Below are 16,787 nucleotides of genomic sequence, written 5' to 3'. Positions count from 1 at the left end.
ACTGGCCCAGGGGATTCAGAGTCTCAAGGCCGCCGATCCCCATCACCCAATACAGGAAGAGACTCGTACTGCTGGGCTGCAGGGCCCGGAGGATGTCAGAAGCAGTTTTGTCAGTTCGCAGAAGCGAGGCTCCGTGCGGCAGAGAGCACGGCTGAGCGGGAAGGGCATGCTGGAGTTGAAGCTGACCAACGTGTTGGATAATCTGGAGCGTGCCAACCTCAGCAGCAGACAGACAACGACGACGACGACTAGTCCCACGGCCACGACAGCACCCATCACCCCGGCAGCTGAGAAGATTCTGCAGCAGGGTGGGAGTGAAACTCCCCTGGATTCCGCAGCGGACCCGCTTGTCTCTAGGAAGAACAGTGAATGCGCTGCTGAGGGCTGTGTCGAGCAGTGTGTGGTGTCGACACCAGATGAAGAGCAGGCTGCGTTGCACTCACCTGCCCACGACAAAGCCTCACTTTCTGACACCACTGTGCAGTCTGGCACTATTGCTCGTGCGAAGGAATCTGCGTCTGAGAGCCGTGTTAGCCTGTGTGAGGGGTTGGCATCTAACAAATATCAACCTGATATTCCCTCACCTGCCCACGACGCAACCTTATCCTCTACCACCCCTCCTCAGTCTACCACTACCACTCGCCCTGCGGAACCCACTTCTGAGTGCCGTGTTAAGCCGGGCGAGGTGTTGACATCTAACAAATATCAGCCTGATATTCCCTCACCTGCCCAGGACACAAACTCACCCTCCAAGGACCCCCTTCAGTCGACCACCAGTCACCCCAAGACATCCGCATCTGAAAACCGTATTGCACAGTGCGAGGTGTCAACACCTGATAAAGATAAAGCTGAGCTCCCCTCACCCACTCAGCAAGAAGCCTCACCCTCCAGCAACACCGCTCAGTCCACCCCAAGCACTCGGTCCAAGAAATCCGTGAATGTCGCCGACTACCCCAACTTGGACCCTGCGGTAGCTGCGACGATGAGGGTCCCTGACCTCAAAGAGGTATGGGGCTACGTGCGTCCGGGTAAGCCCAGCAACACCAGAGCGAAAGCGGAGGCAGCGGCGCCAATCGAACCCCTTCGAGAGTTAAAGACAAAAGCTCAGCTCAAGCCTCGCAATGAGCTGGAGCACAAACCTCAGAAGCACAAGCCTCATTCCCTCAACCTGAAGAACATCAATCCGTCCAGCCAGACCGGCACAGAGGTCCAGCATCGCCATGATCACCGCCAGACCGCGGACGACAAGAGCCCACGCACTCCTCAGAGCCAGATTAAAACCGAACCTGCAGTCGCGGAGGAGCCTCCTGCCAAAAAGTCTCCAGACACCCCGTACAGCGATCCCCGACAGGTTCCCGAGGGCATGCGCACCGCGTTGGATCGCCACTTCATCCGCGCCATCGAGGCCGCCGGCCCGTCTACACCCTGGGAGGAAGTCATAAAGACCGAGACCGCGAAGCTGATCGCCTCCAAGCCCAGCACCCCCAGCAACCACCACTACATTCTGGATCTGGATCGGTACGGCCACGAGGAGGTCAATGAGAACAGTCCGATCGCACGCCACTACGGCTCCCAGTGGGCGACCAAGAAGTACCACCGCTTCATGAACGGGCCCGGGCGCCGGTCCAGGCCAGACCCCCGACAGAAGCAGAATCTGGGCAAGGCGGCCAAGGTGCTGGACTTTGAGTACCGGGAGGATGTGAAGGGGTTCATGTCGAAGAAGAGCGTGGTCTCGAGCTTGTCAAAGAAGAGTATGGCGAGTCTGTCGAAGAAGAGCGTCTCGAATTTGAGCGCTAAGAGTGCCACTGCCTTGAACAAACAGACGACCGCATCGGCCGGCTCGAGCATCAAGAGCACCCATGTCGCGAACATACAGGCAACCGTATCGTCGCCCAGCGCCAGCGTCAAACCCGCCAACAGCACTCCCACCACCACCACCGCGGCCGAACCATCGAACCTCCCCCGACCCACGGCCACCGTACAGACCATCGTCACAAACATCAACACCATCGTGTCGAAGGCCAAGCAGCAGGAGGCTACGGCCCGCGCCCGCAAGCCCAGCACCCCTACTCCACGCACCCCGGCCACCGTAACCACCACCACGCACACCACCAAACCGCGCGACACAACCTACATCACCAACATCCCCACGCCCACCGGCGGCTTCACGCGCATGGAGATCGCGCAGGACGTACCCCCGCGCCAAGACTGGCACGACCGCGAACGTCAGGACATCGCGCTGACCTTCCGCGGCTTCGTCGACCCGGACATCAAGTCGGATGTCATCCCGGACTACTACCCGGGGATGTTCGATAACGACCCCTATGCGCGGATCGTCGCCCCGCCTCCCCCCCCGCGCGTGGAATCTCTGCCTCTGCCCGCCGATCTGCCTGCCTACCTGCAAGCGTATCACGACAGGCTGCCCGCCGCGCCGGACGCGCCGGCCGTGCAGTATACGCGCGGCACCCGGCACCGGGATGCGTCCATCTACGTGCCGGAGGAGGATGAGGTGGTTTGATCTGGTAGGTGTGTGGTGTGTGTGGTGTCCTTGGGTTGGTTGGTTTGGGTTGGTTTGGTCTGGTGCTTGGCTAACTGACGGTGAGGGAGGTGGCAGGTCAAAATAATAATAAAAAAAAAAGGGTTCTTTTCTTTTCTTTTTTCTTTTGTTGGCTTGGGTTTGTATTTCTTATGGAGGGTATTTCTTATGAGTTGTATTTCTTATGGGTTGCATGGATTAACGACGAGATGAAAATGAGATATGAATGATGGGATGGGATGGATTGGGAGATTGAGCATGGCGTTGCGTTATGGGAAAGTATGGAAAAGTCATGGATTCGGGAGGATGCACGTGTTTTTCTTCTGTTGTTTTTATGGCATGTAACGCTGGGGTGATGCAAGCTTTGTAATAGCTTCACTGAAATAAAAATGACTTTACGTACGTCAATCGTCTCTTCTTTTGCTTGCCTTTGGAAAGTAATATGGACATTACAGACGGTGGCTGTTCTTGTAGGAAATGGCACACACAGTACAACTGGAATCAACCGTTGAATTATCGAAACTGGTATTTTGACACACTCGCTGAGAGGAAACAGATAAACAAGCCAACACCTCAATTCCTGGTCACAATCATCTTCTCGATGTCCAACGCCGCATCCCGGATCTGGGGACAGTAGTGGTTGCGCAGCAGCTCGCCCTCCCAGACCGTGCCCGCGAAGACGTTGGTGGTCTCGATGTCCGCGGCGAACGGGTTGAACACGCCGTCCCCGCGGCGCTCCTCGCTGTGCCAGAGCGAGGCGATGCGGCGCGCGTTGTGCCGCGCCACCTGGTTCATGAGCGCGAGCGTGGCGATGGCCGACTTCTCCGGCAGCTGCAGCGAGGAGGTCATCAGGCGCTTGGCGAACCCGCCCAGGCGCACGGGCGGCGGGTTGCCGTGGGCCCGCGAGATGAGCGTGGAGTGGAGGCAGCGGAGGAGGAGCACGGTCGGCGTCTGGAAGTTGACCTTCTTGCGGGATCGCGGGGCTTGGTGCCGCGCCGCGTGCGAGTCCGGGTCCGGCAGCCGCAGCGACTTGTCCGGGTTGTATTCCACGTCCGGGTTGATGGAGAGCGTGTACAGGGAGCGGTACAGGTGCTTGACGAAGTAGCTCAGGTCTAAGTGCAGGTTGGCCGCCGCTTTGCTGGCGTCCTGCCCTTCCAGCAGCGCGAACGCCGTGACCGTGCACAGCAAGGCTTCGCGGTGTGCGTCCCGCGTACTGGTCTGCGCGTTACTGTTGTCTTCGTCGTCGGCCTCCTCGGCGTGGTTTTCTTCCTCGTCGCGATCGGCGTGCGCGATCAGCTCCTTCAGCGCCTCCAGCAGATCACCGAAGAAGTCCTGGTTGATCAGATGGGCGTATTTGGCCAGACCCTCGAGGACGGGGCCCATGAGGGTGGGGATGCGGAGCTTCAAAATGCGGAAGTAGACGCCAAAGACCAGCTTGAGGGTCTCGGCTTGGTTCTTGTCTCGCTCCTCGTGCGACACCAGCGCGTCCGCCTCCTTCATGTCCTTCTCGACCGCCTTTCGCTCCTTCTGCACCTTGCGCTCCTTCTTGGTGCGGAACTCCCGTTTCTGCTTGGGCTTTTTGCCCCCAAAGTTGTCCTCTTCGGGCTCGCGCTCGATCCGGTCCCGGGAGGCCTTGTGCGCGAATTCGGACAGCAGTCGCAGGCTGAGGAACGTGTCCAGCACACTTTCGTGGACGCGGAACTCCTTCGCCTTCATCAGCTTGGAGAGCAAGCGGACGGCCTCCAGCGACACCACTCCATCCTCGTCCTTTTGGAAAACGTCCTCCAAAGTTTCGCGGCACTTGACGAAATCCGCGTCGACCTGTCGCCGGGCCAGCCGATTAATGAGGATCTTCAGCAACTCGGTGCGGAAGTTGAAGTGCGGAACGGAAAGCAGCAGGTTGCACGCGCAGTTGATCGCGATCGTCTTCAGGCCCGCATCGACGGGGGCGGCGTCTCGTTTTTGCGGCTTGGTGATCTCGACCAGCTTTCCGATGTAATGTTTGTAGTTGGAGAGGAGGGACTGCTCGTAGCTGCGGAGTTTGCGCACTTCCTTGGAGATTTTGCCGGTCATGTCTTGGTCGGTGAGCGGGCGGATGCGGTACCCGGGGATGACATCCTTGTATACTGCGGCTTGCGAGGCGAGGGCGAGCTTCTGGATGGCAACGTGCTTGCTGGGGTCCACCATCTCGGCCATCGTCTTGAACAATGGGATGTGCTCCTCCGGGTCTTCGTTGATTAACGTAGCCAGCTTGGCGATCTCTTCCTTCGCCTGGATGATCTGCACCTTCAGAGGGATCTTGGGCGCTTCTTCCTTCACTTCCTCCTCGTCGTCCTCGTCCTCGTCCGCGGCCGTCTCGTCCATCCCCTCGTCCTCGTCGTCGTCTGTCCCGAGAAAGCTGTCGGACTCCTCCGCTTCGATCTCAGGCTCCTCCATGGTCTGGAAGCCCTCCGCCGTCTTGATGGGCAATCGGGTGCGCTCCTTGTCCTTCTTGCTGGATTTGCGGGGTCGGCGCTCATAGTCTTGTTCGAGGTCCCATTCGGCGGCATGGCTGTGGAAGTCGCTAATAGGGGCGCCAGAAGGTCGCGAGGAAGCATTTTCGTCGTCGCCCGGGGGACTCACCCGTCTGCGTTTCGTCGTGCGTCCAGGAGCCATTTTGTTGTCGGTGAATGGTGTTCTGCCTGGGGGGGGGATCCTTTTGCGGGATTCGGACTGTCCGAAACTTTTTTTTTCCTCTTCCTGGTGCCAAGACATGGGCAGTGAAAAAGGTACCGTCACTCCCACCGCCTTCCCCGTCGGGTCCCACCGCCTAGAATTTTTGTTTCCGCGGAGCTTTTTTGACTTCAAGATTGCTCTTTTTTCGATAAACCCCCCCCAAGCCCAATTTCGTTCCGATTTCGTCCCGTGTCTATTTTTTTGTTCTTTGAGTACGCAGTGTCGTACTTCGATCACATTTCATCATGCGTCAACTCACTGAAGGTTAGTCTTGCCTGAGGAATCTTCTGCTGCAGCGAGCGCAATCGCTGCAGACCATTAGAGCAAGATTGCTGACTCCGCGACTCCAGAGGAGACGAAGACGCTCTTTGAGAAGCTCAGTGCCTACTGTGGGCGGTCCATCTCGAACCTGATCACGGCCGGCTCCGAAGACAACGACCGCTATGTGTTCCGCATGATCGGCAGCCGCATCTACTACGTCCCGCTGTCCCTGGCCAACCTGGCGACCTCCATTCCTCGCGATTGCTTGCTGTCGATGGGTACTGCGATTGGCAAGCTTACCAAGACTGGAAAGATGAGAGTAAGGGCATACCGGGTGTAAGGGTGGGCCGTGTGGTGCCGATTGACTGACGTTGTGTAGCTCCACATCACTGCCCTGGACGTGATCTCCCCTCACGCGCGGTTCAAGGTCTGGATTAAGCCGAACGGTGTCGCCCCGTTCTTGTACGGAGTAAGTTCTCGTGGCATGGGTGTGCGGATGTGCCGCTGGGACAGGGGATTATTACGAACTTATGCTGATTTCTCCCCCAGGGAAACGTTGTCAAGGCGCACGTCGGAAGATGGTCCGATGACTGCCCGGAGCATGCTGGAGTGGTTGTGCTCGACCAGAACGACACGCCCTTGGTAAGGATGCTTTCGTCGCATGTCTAGTTCTTGTCGCAGTGGTCGCTGATCCATTAATGTAGGGATTCGGAGTCACGGCTCGGTCCACCGCCGAGGCACGGAAACTCGAGCCCACGGCGATTGTCGTCTTCCGTCAAGCAGATTGCGGAGAGTATCTGAGAGAGGTGAGCTTGCGTTTCAGCGGGAGAGACGGGCCGATTGCTGACCCGTTGCACAGGAAGATACTCTTTTCACGACTTAGAGAAAAGTGTTGCATACGCGGAATCGATCATGGGGTTATTTTCATAGATACCTTGGGATTCTCGCAGGAGTTTTGGAGTCGTTTTTCTTTTATGGGTGTTTTGTCTAGAAAAGTCTTTATCCTGATGTCTAGCCTTGTACTATGTCAGACGCATGAGGTAATATCATTGGCATCATCTGATCCTGCCTATCATCCTAGTCTTCAGAATTCGAGTAGTGCTGCATTCCACTACTGCAGCTTTGGCTGAAGTAGTTCTCCATATCAGATGTGTAGAAAGCGCATGTACCGGATTGTTTGTGTAGGTCTGTCATGCTCACATTTTGTTATGTGAACTATAGTGAATGAAGTGAATGACGAGACTATAGTGGCGATGGCTGCCCTGATCAACCTCTTTACTGCGAGAGATCCGATTTCCGAACCAGCAGCATCCGATGCGGGGCACGTGCACGGGCAGCGCAGCGGAAACCACCGCTCAATTCGGCCGCTTCCTCTTCCCCCCCCCATTGAGAACAGAACAAATCAAGAACTGCAGTCCAATAACCAGCTGAAGGTATTCGCAACTTCAACAACCTTGATGTGCGTCCACGCGCCCCGACATCTGTGACCTTGCTACACCCCTCCCACAATCTCAGACGTGCATGGCCTTCATCCTGATCATCTGAGCTTTCCGCGCGCACGCAGAGTTTCCCCCGCCATCAACATTCGATCCGGCAAGCCACCCCCACCAGACACCACCATCATCACCATCATTATGCCGCCCTACTCGAGTCTGCAGAAGCAGCAAATAGCACAGTTTATCAACTTCACGCAAGCGAAGGACACAGCCGCTGCTAAGGTATTTTCGACCGATGTCTCTGATTATGGTTCACCCGATCTCTGAAAGGTGGGCATCACGTGCGTGGGATGTGTGGCTAACCCGTGCTTTGGATGAGTATAGTTCTTGAAAGCGGCACGATGGGATCTTGAAGAAGCTATCAATACGTAGGTGCTTGCCTTCTTCTCGTTCTGGGATCTGGTCTTACTTTCACTTCTGGGGTATCTTGTGGAGCATTATCATCTGATGATTTGTGCCCATCGTGCCTGGGCTGCGGCTTCATGGGTGCCGGGCCGGTGCTTTTCTTTTGGTGTTCTCAGAGTCAGTATGGCTTGCGGTGCATCGGTCTTTCTCTGGACTTTACTCCGGCGGACCAGCTCGTGGAACTCAGTGGTTATGGCCGCGGTAGCTTGGCAGCTCGCCAGGAGTCGTTCAATCGCTAAGCGCAAGGCATCAGCCAGACGGCCATACGATCTGGTCCAGAGCAGTCTACCTCGCCAGATGATGGAAAGCTTAGCCTCAGGTGCTTGCACTTCACTGAAAAAGCGAATCGACTCAAAGCAAGTCAAGCATGGCTTGGCATCGTTGCTGTGGATATCGCCCATCTACTTCTACCGTGTGACCAAGCTACAAGCCCAATATGACTTACAAGAGAACAAATACCAGCCTAGCACCACACAAAAACCTCCAACCCTCTCACGGACCACCCCTTCAGCCATCAGCCATCCATCAAACTAACCTCAAGAACACAGATACTTCCAAAGCCCCTCCGGCGCGGGAGCCAGCACAAGCGCAATCAACAAAATCTTCGACAGCTACCGAGGTAAGCCCCCCCCCCAGCCCCCAAAGCTCCCTACCGTTCCACCCCCAAACTAACCCCACCAGACTCACCCGAAGACTCCCCGGACGCCATCGGCATCGAAGGCGTAATGCGGTACCTGGGCGACATCTCCGTGCAACTCGACGAAGTCACCTGCCTGGCCATCGCGGAGCTCGTCAAATCCCCCACGATGGGCGAATTCATGCGCGAGGGGTTTGTGACCGGTTGGCGCGCCATTGGGTACGTCCCTGCTCCGTTCCCCTTCCCTGTTCCCTACCCTATCCTCCCCCTTTCCCAGTTCCCCAGTCCACTCACTGTCCGTCCCCTTTGCCCCGAGCACCCCCCAACCCCGACCTCACCCCCTAAAAGAATGATTGTACTAACGCGGAAAAGAGCCGACACCCTCCCCAAAATGACCGCGCACGCCGCCGAGCTCCGTGCGCGGCTGCCGATCCAACCGGACCTCTTCCGGCGGGTGTACCGGTACGCGTTCCCGCTGTGCCGGATGCAAGGGCAGCGGAATCTCCAGTTCGACCTTGCGGCGGAGCAGTGGCGGCTGTTCTTCACGCCGGACCACGGCGGCGTGGCGTGGCGGTCGGCGTCGCCGGCCACGCCGTGGCTGGACTGGTGGCTGGAGTTTCTCCAGGGGCGTGGCGGGCGGCCCGTCAACAAGGATCTGTGGGAGCAGATCGAGGTGTTTATGCGCAAGACGGGCGAGGATGAGACGATGGGGTGGTGGAGTGCGGATGGGGCATGGCCGGGGTTGATTGATGAGTTTGTGGAGTTTGTGCGGGAGAGGCGGAAGGCTGGTGGCGGTGGGGAGATGGAGGTTGAGTAGTTTATTGGGTGTTGTCGGGGGAGGAGGGGGAAGGGGGGAGTTGTGGTAGATATGCATGATGAGATGAATGGATTTCCTATCGTCTTATTGTGGAGTTTTGTAGGGTGGGGATCGTTGATTGGGGTGATTACTGCTACGAGGGATACTAATCCAGCTTTACAGTGCTAGGGTAGAAGCATAAGGTATGGCTTTTCAGTTGCGTTTAAATGGCGATATACTACGTAAATATGGTTCATCACAGCAGGATAGACACTCGTCGTGACGCCAGAGCCATGAGCGGGACATATCACAGATTAAACATCATTCGGGGCGGGGGCATAGACTGGGTGGTATAGTTAGATGGCATAGGTGGAAAGGGAGATGGTCGTTGGCTAGGCTCAGTCGTCATGGGTATATTGGCCGCATTGCCCTCAATCGACCAGCGATGGTCATGAGGGTGGGGATTTTGTATGTACAGTATTTACCGGTAGTCGCCCTTGTCGTACTCGCTGCCGGGCCCACGACGCTGGTCGTAACGCTGCTTTGCGGTTAGCACTGTTCCAACCACATCACGGCAGGAGACTCACCTTCCGGAGCGCTTCGAGACGCTTCTTCTTCGTGTGGGTGTTGACGTAGGTTCCAATGACGAACCCGACGATGTTGAAGAACGGCACCCAGGTGTGCTCCGGCAGGAACTTCTGCGCAAAGGCCAGCGCGATGGGCGAGGTCACCCAGCTGACCTTCATGACGGGCATGAAGCCCGCCCGCACGGTGGCGCGGACCTGGTGAATGGTGCGCGCGCCGGCAATGACCGCCATGCTGGTCAGGTACACGGCGTTTTGGACGGGGGAGACCTGTGGGTCGAGTCAGCGAGTGGAACACCCCTCATGCATCGCGTGCGACACTTACGAGCAAGTTGCTGGCCAGAATCTGCAGCACCTTGGCCTTCAGGCTCGTCCGGCCAGCGAACACCTTTTGGAGGATCCCGATCAGGAAGTGGCCCAGCGGGGCGCTGATGAACATGCCGTACAGCACCATCTTGGGCACCCGCGGGCTGAGGTAGTGGCCGTTCTTGCTGACATCGTGCGCGATCCATGACGCCAGGATCTCCTGCAGACCAGACAGCACGCCGGACGTCAACATCTTGGTGCGCAGGGGGTTTTGCTGCAGTTGGCGGAGGTAAAGCTAGAGTCGGCCGAGAGGGAGCCAGTCAGCCAAAGCTGTCAATATCAACGCCAGAGACCAACGTACGTTGAGATAGCCCCCGCCAGTCAGTCGTTCCCCGACTTTGTGCACCAACTCTTTTGTGTCTTGCCGCAGGGAGGTGACGGCCTCATCTTGGAATTTGGCGGACATGGCTGCTGTTGATGGATAGAGGGAAGGAGATTAAGCGCGCGATCTAGATGGTGTGGGTAGATGAGCGATCGGAGATCCGAGATAACGATGGTGACGACAATTGCGGAGAGAGAGTAGGGGAGACAGTCTAAAGTGATCGCAGGAGCTGTAAGTAAAAGAAAACCATTCAGGGTTGCAATGGACAGTAGAAGCAACGGAGGTTGCGGATGGAATAAGGTGTGGTGATTTGAGTGGGTATGTTGGGGGACAGACTGGGGGGGGGGGGGGGGGGGGGGGGGGGGGGGGGGGGGGGGGGGGGGGGGGGGGGGGGGGGGGGAAGGGAAATTGGCAGGCAAATGGTCGGATGGGCGTCCCGCGCGCAAGAGAGGGTCGGACCAGGGGTTGGTTTGTTTATCGGCTGAAGTGGAGATGGAGGAGGAGGGAAAGACGAGGAGGCTGGAAGCCGATGGATGGTTCAAGGACTGGTAATCAGTGCTTACCGAGGTTACAACTCCAATCGATTGGAACCAGCACACGCCAGGCAATTGCTTGTACGGTCACAATGGAAACACCCGCAGGAAAAATAAAGTAGTCGAAGTAGAAGCAGACCCCGGATTCTGAAGGGAAAGCAGCAAAATGACAACAATTAACAAGTCAGCTTCAAGCTAGAGGAGGACGAGGGCAAGGGAGAAGTGAGGAGAGGGCGAAATCGGAAGAGGAGAGAGTCTCAGTGGGAACTGGGAAGGTCAAACCGGCCACGAGGTCGGCAAATGGACCTCGCGTCAACTTTATAGCTGTTTGAGTAGGTAAGGTACAGTAGTTACATACAGTACGGTAACTAAGATCAGCTCAGCTCGGTAGGGATTCCGCCGCTGTCCTTCGGTCACCTCCGACTATGGAACTACCGTGGTTACTCAACCACAACACTAACTGCCGTTCTGTATCGACATCGGCGTATGCAATCACGATGTTCTGTTCATCTTCACCTTGTTGCAGCCAGAACAATGGCTGGAGAAGCTTCTCCAGCCTTGCACAGTCTTCCAAGCCCTTCAGGTGCAGTGATAGCAGGATGGGCTCGGAAAACCCAGCCTATTTCGGCTAAGTGCAGGCAGTTGACGTTGACTGAAGGTGATAACCACCACCAGCAGCGCTGTCCTGCTCCTAGATACTATATCTGTACTTCAACCCCTTCGTTCAAGACTCACGTGTTACTTACTTACAGACACATATGTAAATGTAACTAAGTCCAATGCCAAAGGTGTTCTAGAGAAGAATTCACTGCAGATTCTTTGTATCTTAAGATCGATAGCCAGTGCATCGGTCAAGTACAGTCTACCACTGCAGTGCTGTGTTTCATCCATCAAAGAACTAGGGTTATCTGCCACCATGTGAGCTTCTGCTCAGGCTGCGCTTCTCTTAGTGCTTGCGCTTTCTCCTTTGCGCTCAGGTCAGCCAGGGCGACATTATGCCCATCCTAACAAAACAGATGGTCGCCCCCGACGATGCCCTTCTGCCCCGACGCAACGTTACGTTCACACGTAAACAGAGCATGTTCTAGCTGGCTATTTTGTTGTATCCTGTTCTCTGCTTCCTGTCTCCCCTCCGTGTTCATACATCCATGCTTCTTGTCCTTTGTTGTCTAGCGTTCTCATACCACGGAATAGATACACTTCAGTTGGCTATCCAGTCTGATAGAGGCGGTTTGCACGTCTCCTCCATCGTGTAAAGCCCTCTATCACGTTCCTTGCGCAGCAAAAATGGAAAAGCTTTCTGCAAACAAGTCCAATGAAAAGCCGGACTCCTCGGCCAACATGAACACGTCTCCAGAGATCCCAGCAGCACTATCTGGCCATAATCCATCTCATCCCGCAGATACTCGACATGATCAAGAGTCTGGGCTCCATGTCTCTGTAGAAGTTGAATCTGTCGAGTCCAACCGCGTGGGTAGCGCTGAGAGAGCCATCGAGCATAGCCGTGAACAACAGGAACCAAGCGCAGCAACCGAGCACAACCATGTTCCCGCCTCTGAGCCGTGGGAGCTTGAGGAGACCGACCCTCTCCAGAGTCAGAGACCATGGACCGGGCGTGACTTCGAGACAAGTTTGCATTTTGCAGAGCGTGTCACAGGGTGTCCTCGTTCTTCGTCTTCAAGGTACTGTCCCGCTCACGCCAAGCTTCTACCCTCTCCGATAAAAGTGGTCACATCCAGACTGACAGAACATCTAGCTCCATCAGAGGAACAACAGAGCCGTTATTCGAACGAGACCCAGTTCCTTCGCCCGGCCCCGCAGCCCACAGCACCGCGAGAGCCAACCCGCCGTCCCCCGCAGGCAACAAACACAGTCGAGCCAACGGCGTCGATCGAAGAGCGATCGCAAGAGTCCTCCTCGCGCGTGTCGACCGGAACCGGGACCTGATATTCTCTGGGCCAGTGAACCGGGCCGTGAAAGACGATCGTCCGTGGGGGCTGCGCTCGTGCAAGCATGGCCGAATGGAGCGGGTGCCCCTCGTGAATCCGCACGAAGTGTGTGACCGCTGCGAGCGCAGACCGGCGCTCGGCTGGCTGTATCAGTGTGCCGTGGACGAGCCCGACTTCGAGGACCCCAATGGTACCAGAGACGGTGAGGTGTTGAGTCCATGGATGGTCGCCGCCATCAAGGCTGGGAAATACACCGATGCGCAAAAGGAACAGCTCCTCGAGCAGAAGCTGACTGTCTTCCGTCGGGCGTACGAGGAGAGAGTCGCTTACAACCTGCGCTTCTCTGCAGCCACCGTCTTCTCTCAGATGCACAGGGCGGAGGAGGAGCAGAATACCGATTCCGATTCCGATGATGATGATGATGATGATGGGCCCCATGTTCAGATGATTGAAGATGTGCAGCAGAGCCGTAGCTCGAATGCTAACTGTGCTTCACCAACTACCCAGGCGGCGGGCGTGCAGCAGGGGCAGGGCGATCATGGCAACGGCGAGACCGGAGGAGTGAAGCATATCGAGGATATTCAGCACAATGCCCGTCGCAGTTCAGACTCCACTACTCAAGGCGTGCTTCCAGTCGGAAACTCTGACACCTCCGCTCCCCCACTGCGGTCTATCCCGCACTGCAAGTGGCGGGCCTGTCATCGTTGCGTACCTGCACACATGGAACGGGCATGGGAAAGCATCAACGCAGTGTGTAGACCCGAATTCCCGATCCCGGGTGCCTACAACTTGAGCGAGCGAGTGGTCGTGAACGCCGTGTTTGTCTCCAACCTAGGGCAGCGACCCAACCCATCCCCCGCTCCTCCTCCTCCGGTGCCCCGATACTATGGAGGCGGGTCGCAATCCGCACAACATGCCGTGACGAGCTATCGTGGCGTCGCACGCTTATCGTCTTACATCACAAACGCAGCCACCGGGTCCACCTCTCAGGGCTCCTCTTCTGGCTCGAGAGTGACAAGCCCTGCGTCCCGGTCGACCGTAGATCTCCCGTCATACATGTCGACCTGGACCGGTGAAGCTTCCAGGTCAGCTTCCCATGCTACTACTAGTACGTACACCTCTTCATCCACCGAAGACCCCGGCAACCGAACTACATCCACTCTACCCAGTTACCCCGTCGCCCGCCACAACAACACATTACGTTCCACGCACCATCTACCCCCACCGCCATCAACCCCTAATCAAGCCCTCTCCTCATCCACCACCGGCCTCCCTTCATACCCCGTCACCGCAACGCCCCGCCAATCCCACGGGCCCTCCTCCCACCCCGCCACCAGAGAATTCTATCCACCCCCCGTCAACCGACTGCAGCGAGCGCGCGCCAGATTGCAGACCATCCTCGAACCCCTCGGACGTAGCCTGACGCCCTCGCCGGTGGATTATACCGCTGAAGCTTCCTCCGCCTGGAGAAATATCGGGATTGAAGTGCGTACGAGACTCCGTGCGAGGAGATATGGGCGTTTCTTGTGGCAGCGTTACCGAAACGTGCAACCCCTGCCCTGCCCGCGCGGCCCGCGCGGCCCCTGTCCGTTCCCCATGGCCCCCGGGTACCTCATGGCTGCGGACCCGGACGAGGTGAGAGAGGAGCGCGAGCTGTTCCGGTTTGGGCAGATGGTGGAGCGTGCGCGCTGCATTAATTCGGGGCTTCATGTTTGGGAGGATGCTATGCCTGTGGTTCAGGAGGTGGGGGATTGGGTGGAGGGAGCTGAGGGGGAGGAAGGGGATACTAGTGGGGGAGAGACGAGTGAGGAGGAGATGGGTGTGGAGGAGGACGTCAGCGAGGAGGAGGAAGCTCAGGAAGAGGGAAGTAAGGATAAGGGTAAAGGGAAACTGGAGCAAGTTCACAAAGGGGATGAGTGTTGTGAAGGGACTAGTGACTCGGAGGACTCGGTGGGCTCGGATGAGTCGGATTTTGTTGACCCAATCTTGATACTGTGACGGGTGAAGAGCGCATGGAGTGACCTCTCCATGAGTTGAGGTGAGATGTAAGAACACCGTCTCCACTACTGTGCCGTGGTCGCTGAATTGGTTTGTCATGTTGTTGCTGGGACGTTGAGCTAGGTGTTAGGTGTTGAAGTGGGGGGGGTTTTGTGGTCGGGTAACATTTCACATGTTTGTGCTGTAGGAGTACTTGGAGATCTACGGAAGGTTTAGTGAGAACTCGATGAAATGGCCCGCAGGTGTTGTCGCCAGAGGTACATGGTGATAGTAATGAGATTGGGAAGTAAAGCAAAGGTCAACAGTAGTGTATCAATTAGCGCACTAAACCACTATCTGGTAAGGTCCATCCGAGTGTAGTACTGTAACTGCATGGGGCAGACAGGATAAGTTAGTTATCTAATCTCATCAAACTCCATCAGAAAATGACCCGCGGTTCAACTCCATCGACCTTCCCATTCCGAGCCAATTCCGAACCTCGGCACGCGCGCCAAGCACCGACGGCTGATCAGATGCAGATGACCGCCTGGTCTATATAGTCCCATTCCGCCCGTCCGTCCGAGTTTCATGGAGATCTGCTTGCAATGAGTGACGCAGGATACAGCAGACATTATGGCAGACCCCGACGTTATCGCTGAGCCAGCTCCAAGCGAGACCGCAGCATCACCACCACCACAAGATGAGGGGAAATCGCCGACCTCAGACCCAACGCGGGGATCCTCACCACCACCACAACCCAAACCAACACCACACTCCGCTTCCTCCCTCCTCCACGCTCGTCGTCAGCTGCTGGCAGCCCTTCGAGCAACCGATACCACCATCGAGCGACTGGACAAGTAGGTTCCTCCTCCCCAGGACACAAGGCAACGCTCTACCACCACCACCACCACCGCCACTCCCCCAACCGTACAGTATACTAAGTAGAACAGACTCACCACCACAGCAGCCGGTACCGAACGCGTCCTCGCGGTAACAGGTTACCTCTCGCACGCGCTACACCACCTCCTCGCCTCAGCGCCCTGGCTCGCCCTCCAAACCCGCCTAAGCCTCCTCGCCCGTCTCCGCCGCCAACGCCATCTCACCCAACACTCCCCCTCCAAAGTTCCCCCACCACCACCACCCTCTCCCACCACCCCCAAACCGAAACCCCCATTACTAGCCCTCTCCGCCCTCATGTCCGAAACCCGATACACCCTGCGCCTTCTCGGCCTCCTCCCCCTCTGGACCTGGGGCGCCGCAACCCTGCGCTCCCCACCCAAAGACCGAACAATCTACATCCTCACCCTCCTCCAAGTCCTCGTGAATGTTATCTACCAGATCCTCGAGAACGGAAGCTACCTCGCCGCGAAGGGGATCCTGAGCCGCCGGTTCATTGACCGGTGGGGCGGTATCGTGCAGTGGGATCTGTGGAGCACGCGCGCGTGGTTCGGGCATATCTTCTTGCAATTCTTTGTGCTGGCGCGGGAGAGGAGGCTTCGGTTGCGGCGGGAGAAGCAGAAAGAGGGAGGCGAGGAGGGGGTCGGGGCAGCGGATGCAGATGCACAGGAGATCCGCGCGTGGAGGAAGAGTCTCGTGAATAATGTGTGTTGGGCGCCGTTGTGCCTGCATTGGTGCTTTGAGAAGGGGATTGGGTTCCCGGAGCAGTTGACCGGGTTGGTGAGTTTTATGGCGGGCGCGTGGGAGGTTTGGGATTCGTGGGGCGGTACTACTACGAAGTAATCTGAGTCTAGATGGTCGGGGTAGAGTCTTGCACGTTCTCTTCTCGCTTTGCTACGATTTAGACCATAGAATTCATGGATATGCGTATTCATTAGGTTTGTCATGCTAGATACCTAAATACAGGATCCAAGCTAACACACCAAATACCAAATCCAATTTACAGCTGGAGCTAGAGGCTCGGTTCTTGTGGCCTCGAAGGCGGATAGATCATGAAACAAAGGAAAAACGTGCAAGCAACCTTGAAAACTCCTGAATGCCCGTCATGTCATGTCATGTGATAAGAATCATGTGTCGCTAACAATCAGCAGTCGTCAGGTCGTGCCAATGTCATTATCATCATCATAAGTGGCATCACATCGTGAGTAGGCATCAAGTCGTCGTCGTATCGTAAATGGGTATTAAACGCCATGCAAAGTCATACTGGGATAAGGGATAGGTCGCAGACCAGGCGTAGAAATGTTAGATAAAAG

The 16,787-nt window shown here is 56.7% G+C and overlaps 6 protein-coding genes across 6 annotated transcripts; 4 read left to right on the top strand and 2 right to left on the bottom strand.

Annotated features, from left to right (window-relative positions):
* Positions 1 to 2,856: 2,856 nt before the first annotated feature.
* Positions 2,857 to 5,223, bottom strand: BO82DRAFT_350660 (nuclear export protein Noc3). The gene has a single exon (XM_025634215.1). It carries the CDS (start codon positions 5,189 to 5,191, stop codon positions 3,110 to 3,112), a length of 2,082 nt encoding a protein of 693 aa, XP_025496079.1. The 5' UTR covers positions 5,192 to 5,223; the 3' UTR covers positions 2,857 to 3,109.
* Positions 5,224 to 5,392: 169 nt separating this feature from the next.
* Positions 5,393 to 6,581, top strand: BO82DRAFT_350657 (ribosome biosynthesis protein NIP7). Its single transcript, XM_025634214.1, has 6 exons — positions 5,393 to 5,515; positions 5,602 to 5,831; positions 5,892 to 5,981; positions 6,062 to 6,154; positions 6,217 to 6,318; positions 6,372 to 6,581. The coding sequence occupies exons 1-6, from the start codon at positions 5,497 to 5,499 to the stop codon at positions 6,393 to 6,395; spliced, it is 558 nt and encodes a 185-aa protein (XP_025496078.1). The 5' UTR covers positions 5,393 to 5,496; the 3' UTR covers positions 6,396 to 6,581.
* Positions 6,582 to 6,908: 327 nt separating this feature from the next.
* On the top strand, positions 6,909 to 8,867 carry BO82DRAFT_389037 (DCN1 family protein; the record flags this gene model as incomplete). Its single annotated transcript, XM_025638428.1, has 5 exons — positions 6,909 to 7,230; positions 7,333 to 7,376; positions 7,962 to 8,032; positions 8,095 to 8,269; positions 8,423 to 8,867. The coding sequence occupies exons 1-5, from the start codon at positions 7,147 to 7,149 to the stop codon at positions 8,865 to 8,867; spliced, it is 819 nt and encodes a 272-aa protein (XP_025496077.1). The 5' UTR covers positions 6,909 to 7,146.
* Positions 8,868 to 9,044: 177 nt separating this feature from the next.
* On the bottom strand, positions 9,045 to 10,229 carry BO82DRAFT_350655 (Mpv17/PMP22 family protein). Its single transcript, XM_025634213.1, has 4 exons — positions 10,098 to 10,229; positions 9,756 to 10,031; positions 9,434 to 9,700; positions 9,045 to 9,384 (listed from the first exon to the last, which is right to left on the bottom strand). The coding sequence occupies exons 1-4, from the start codon at positions 10,200 to 10,202 to the stop codon at positions 9,328 to 9,330; spliced, it is 705 nt and encodes a 234-aa protein (XP_025496076.1). The 5' UTR covers positions 10,203 to 10,229; the 3' UTR covers positions 9,045 to 9,327.
* Positions 10,230 to 13,958: 3,729 nt separating this feature from the next.
* BO82DRAFT_350653 (uncharacterized protein) lies at positions 13,959 to 14,821 on the top strand. Its single transcript, XM_025634212.1, has one exon. It carries the CDS (start codon positions 14,197 to 14,199, stop codon positions 14,596 to 14,598), a length of 402 nt encoding a protein of 133 aa, XP_025496075.1. The 5' UTR covers positions 13,959 to 14,196; the 3' UTR covers positions 14,599 to 14,821.
* A 355-nt stretch (positions 14,822 to 15,176) lies between these two features.
* BO82DRAFT_350652 (uncharacterized protein) lies at positions 15,177 to 16,719 on the top strand. Its single transcript, XM_025634211.1, has 2 exons — positions 15,177 to 15,434; positions 15,528 to 16,719. Exons 1-2 carry the CDS (start codon positions 15,211 to 15,213, stop codon positions 16,315 to 16,317), a joined length of 1,014 nt encoding a protein of 337 aa, XP_025496074.1. The 5' UTR covers positions 15,177 to 15,210; the 3' UTR covers positions 16,318 to 16,719.
* The last annotated feature ends 68 nt before the right edge of the window (positions 16,720 to 16,787 follow it).

The sequence above is a fragment of the Aspergillus uvarum genome (genome assembly GCF_003184745.1).
Source record: "Aspergillus uvarum CBS 121591 unplaced genomic scaffold BO82scaffold_5, whole genome shotgun sequence".
NCBI classification, from domain to species: domain Eukaryota; kingdom Fungi; phylum Ascomycota; class Eurotiomycetes; order Eurotiales; family Aspergillaceae; genus Aspergillus; species Aspergillus uvarum.
This window is presented reverse-complemented; position numbering and strand designations above follow the sequence as displayed.

Bases quoted from the DNA above. Each gene is read 5' to 3' on its own strand.
- BO82DRAFT_350660 (XM_025634215.1), bottom strand. From the start codon at position 5,191: ATGGCTCCTGGACGCACGACGAAACGCAGACGGGTGAGTCCCCCGGGC.
- BO82DRAFT_350657 (XM_025634214.1), top strand. The intron at 5,982-6,061 runs GTAAGTTCTCGT...TTTCTCCCCCAG, and splicing joins TCGCCCCGTTCTTGTACGGA to GGAAACGTTGTCAAGGCGCA. The intron at 6,319-6,371 runs GTGAGCTTGCGT...CCCGTTGCACAG, and splicing joins GCGGAGAGTATCTGAGAGAG to GAAGATACTCTTTTCACGAC.
- BO82DRAFT_350655 (XM_025634213.1), bottom strand. From the start codon at position 10,202: ATGTCCGCCAAATTCCAAGATGAGGCCGTCACCTCCCTGCGGCAAGAC. The intron at 10,032-10,097 runs GTACGTTGGTCT...GGCCGACTCTAG, and splicing joins CTGGCGGGGGCTATCTCAAC to CTTTACCTCCGCCAACTGCA. The intron at 9,701-9,755 runs GTAAGTGTCGCA...CTCGACCCACAG, and splicing joins TTCTGGCCAGCAACTTGCTC to GTCTCCCCCGTCCAAAACGC.
- BO82DRAFT_350653 (XM_025634212.1), top strand. From the start codon at position 14,197: ATGGCCCCCGGGTACCTCATGGCTGCGGACCCGGACGAGGTGAGAGAG.
- BO82DRAFT_350652 (XM_025634211.1), top strand. From the start codon at position 15,211: ATGGCAGACCCCGACGTTATCGCTGAGCCAGCTCCAAGCGAGACCGCA. The intron at 15,435-15,527 runs GTAGGTTCCTCC...TAAGTAGAACAG, and splicing joins ACCATCGAGCGACTGGACAA to ACTCACCACCACAGCAGCCG.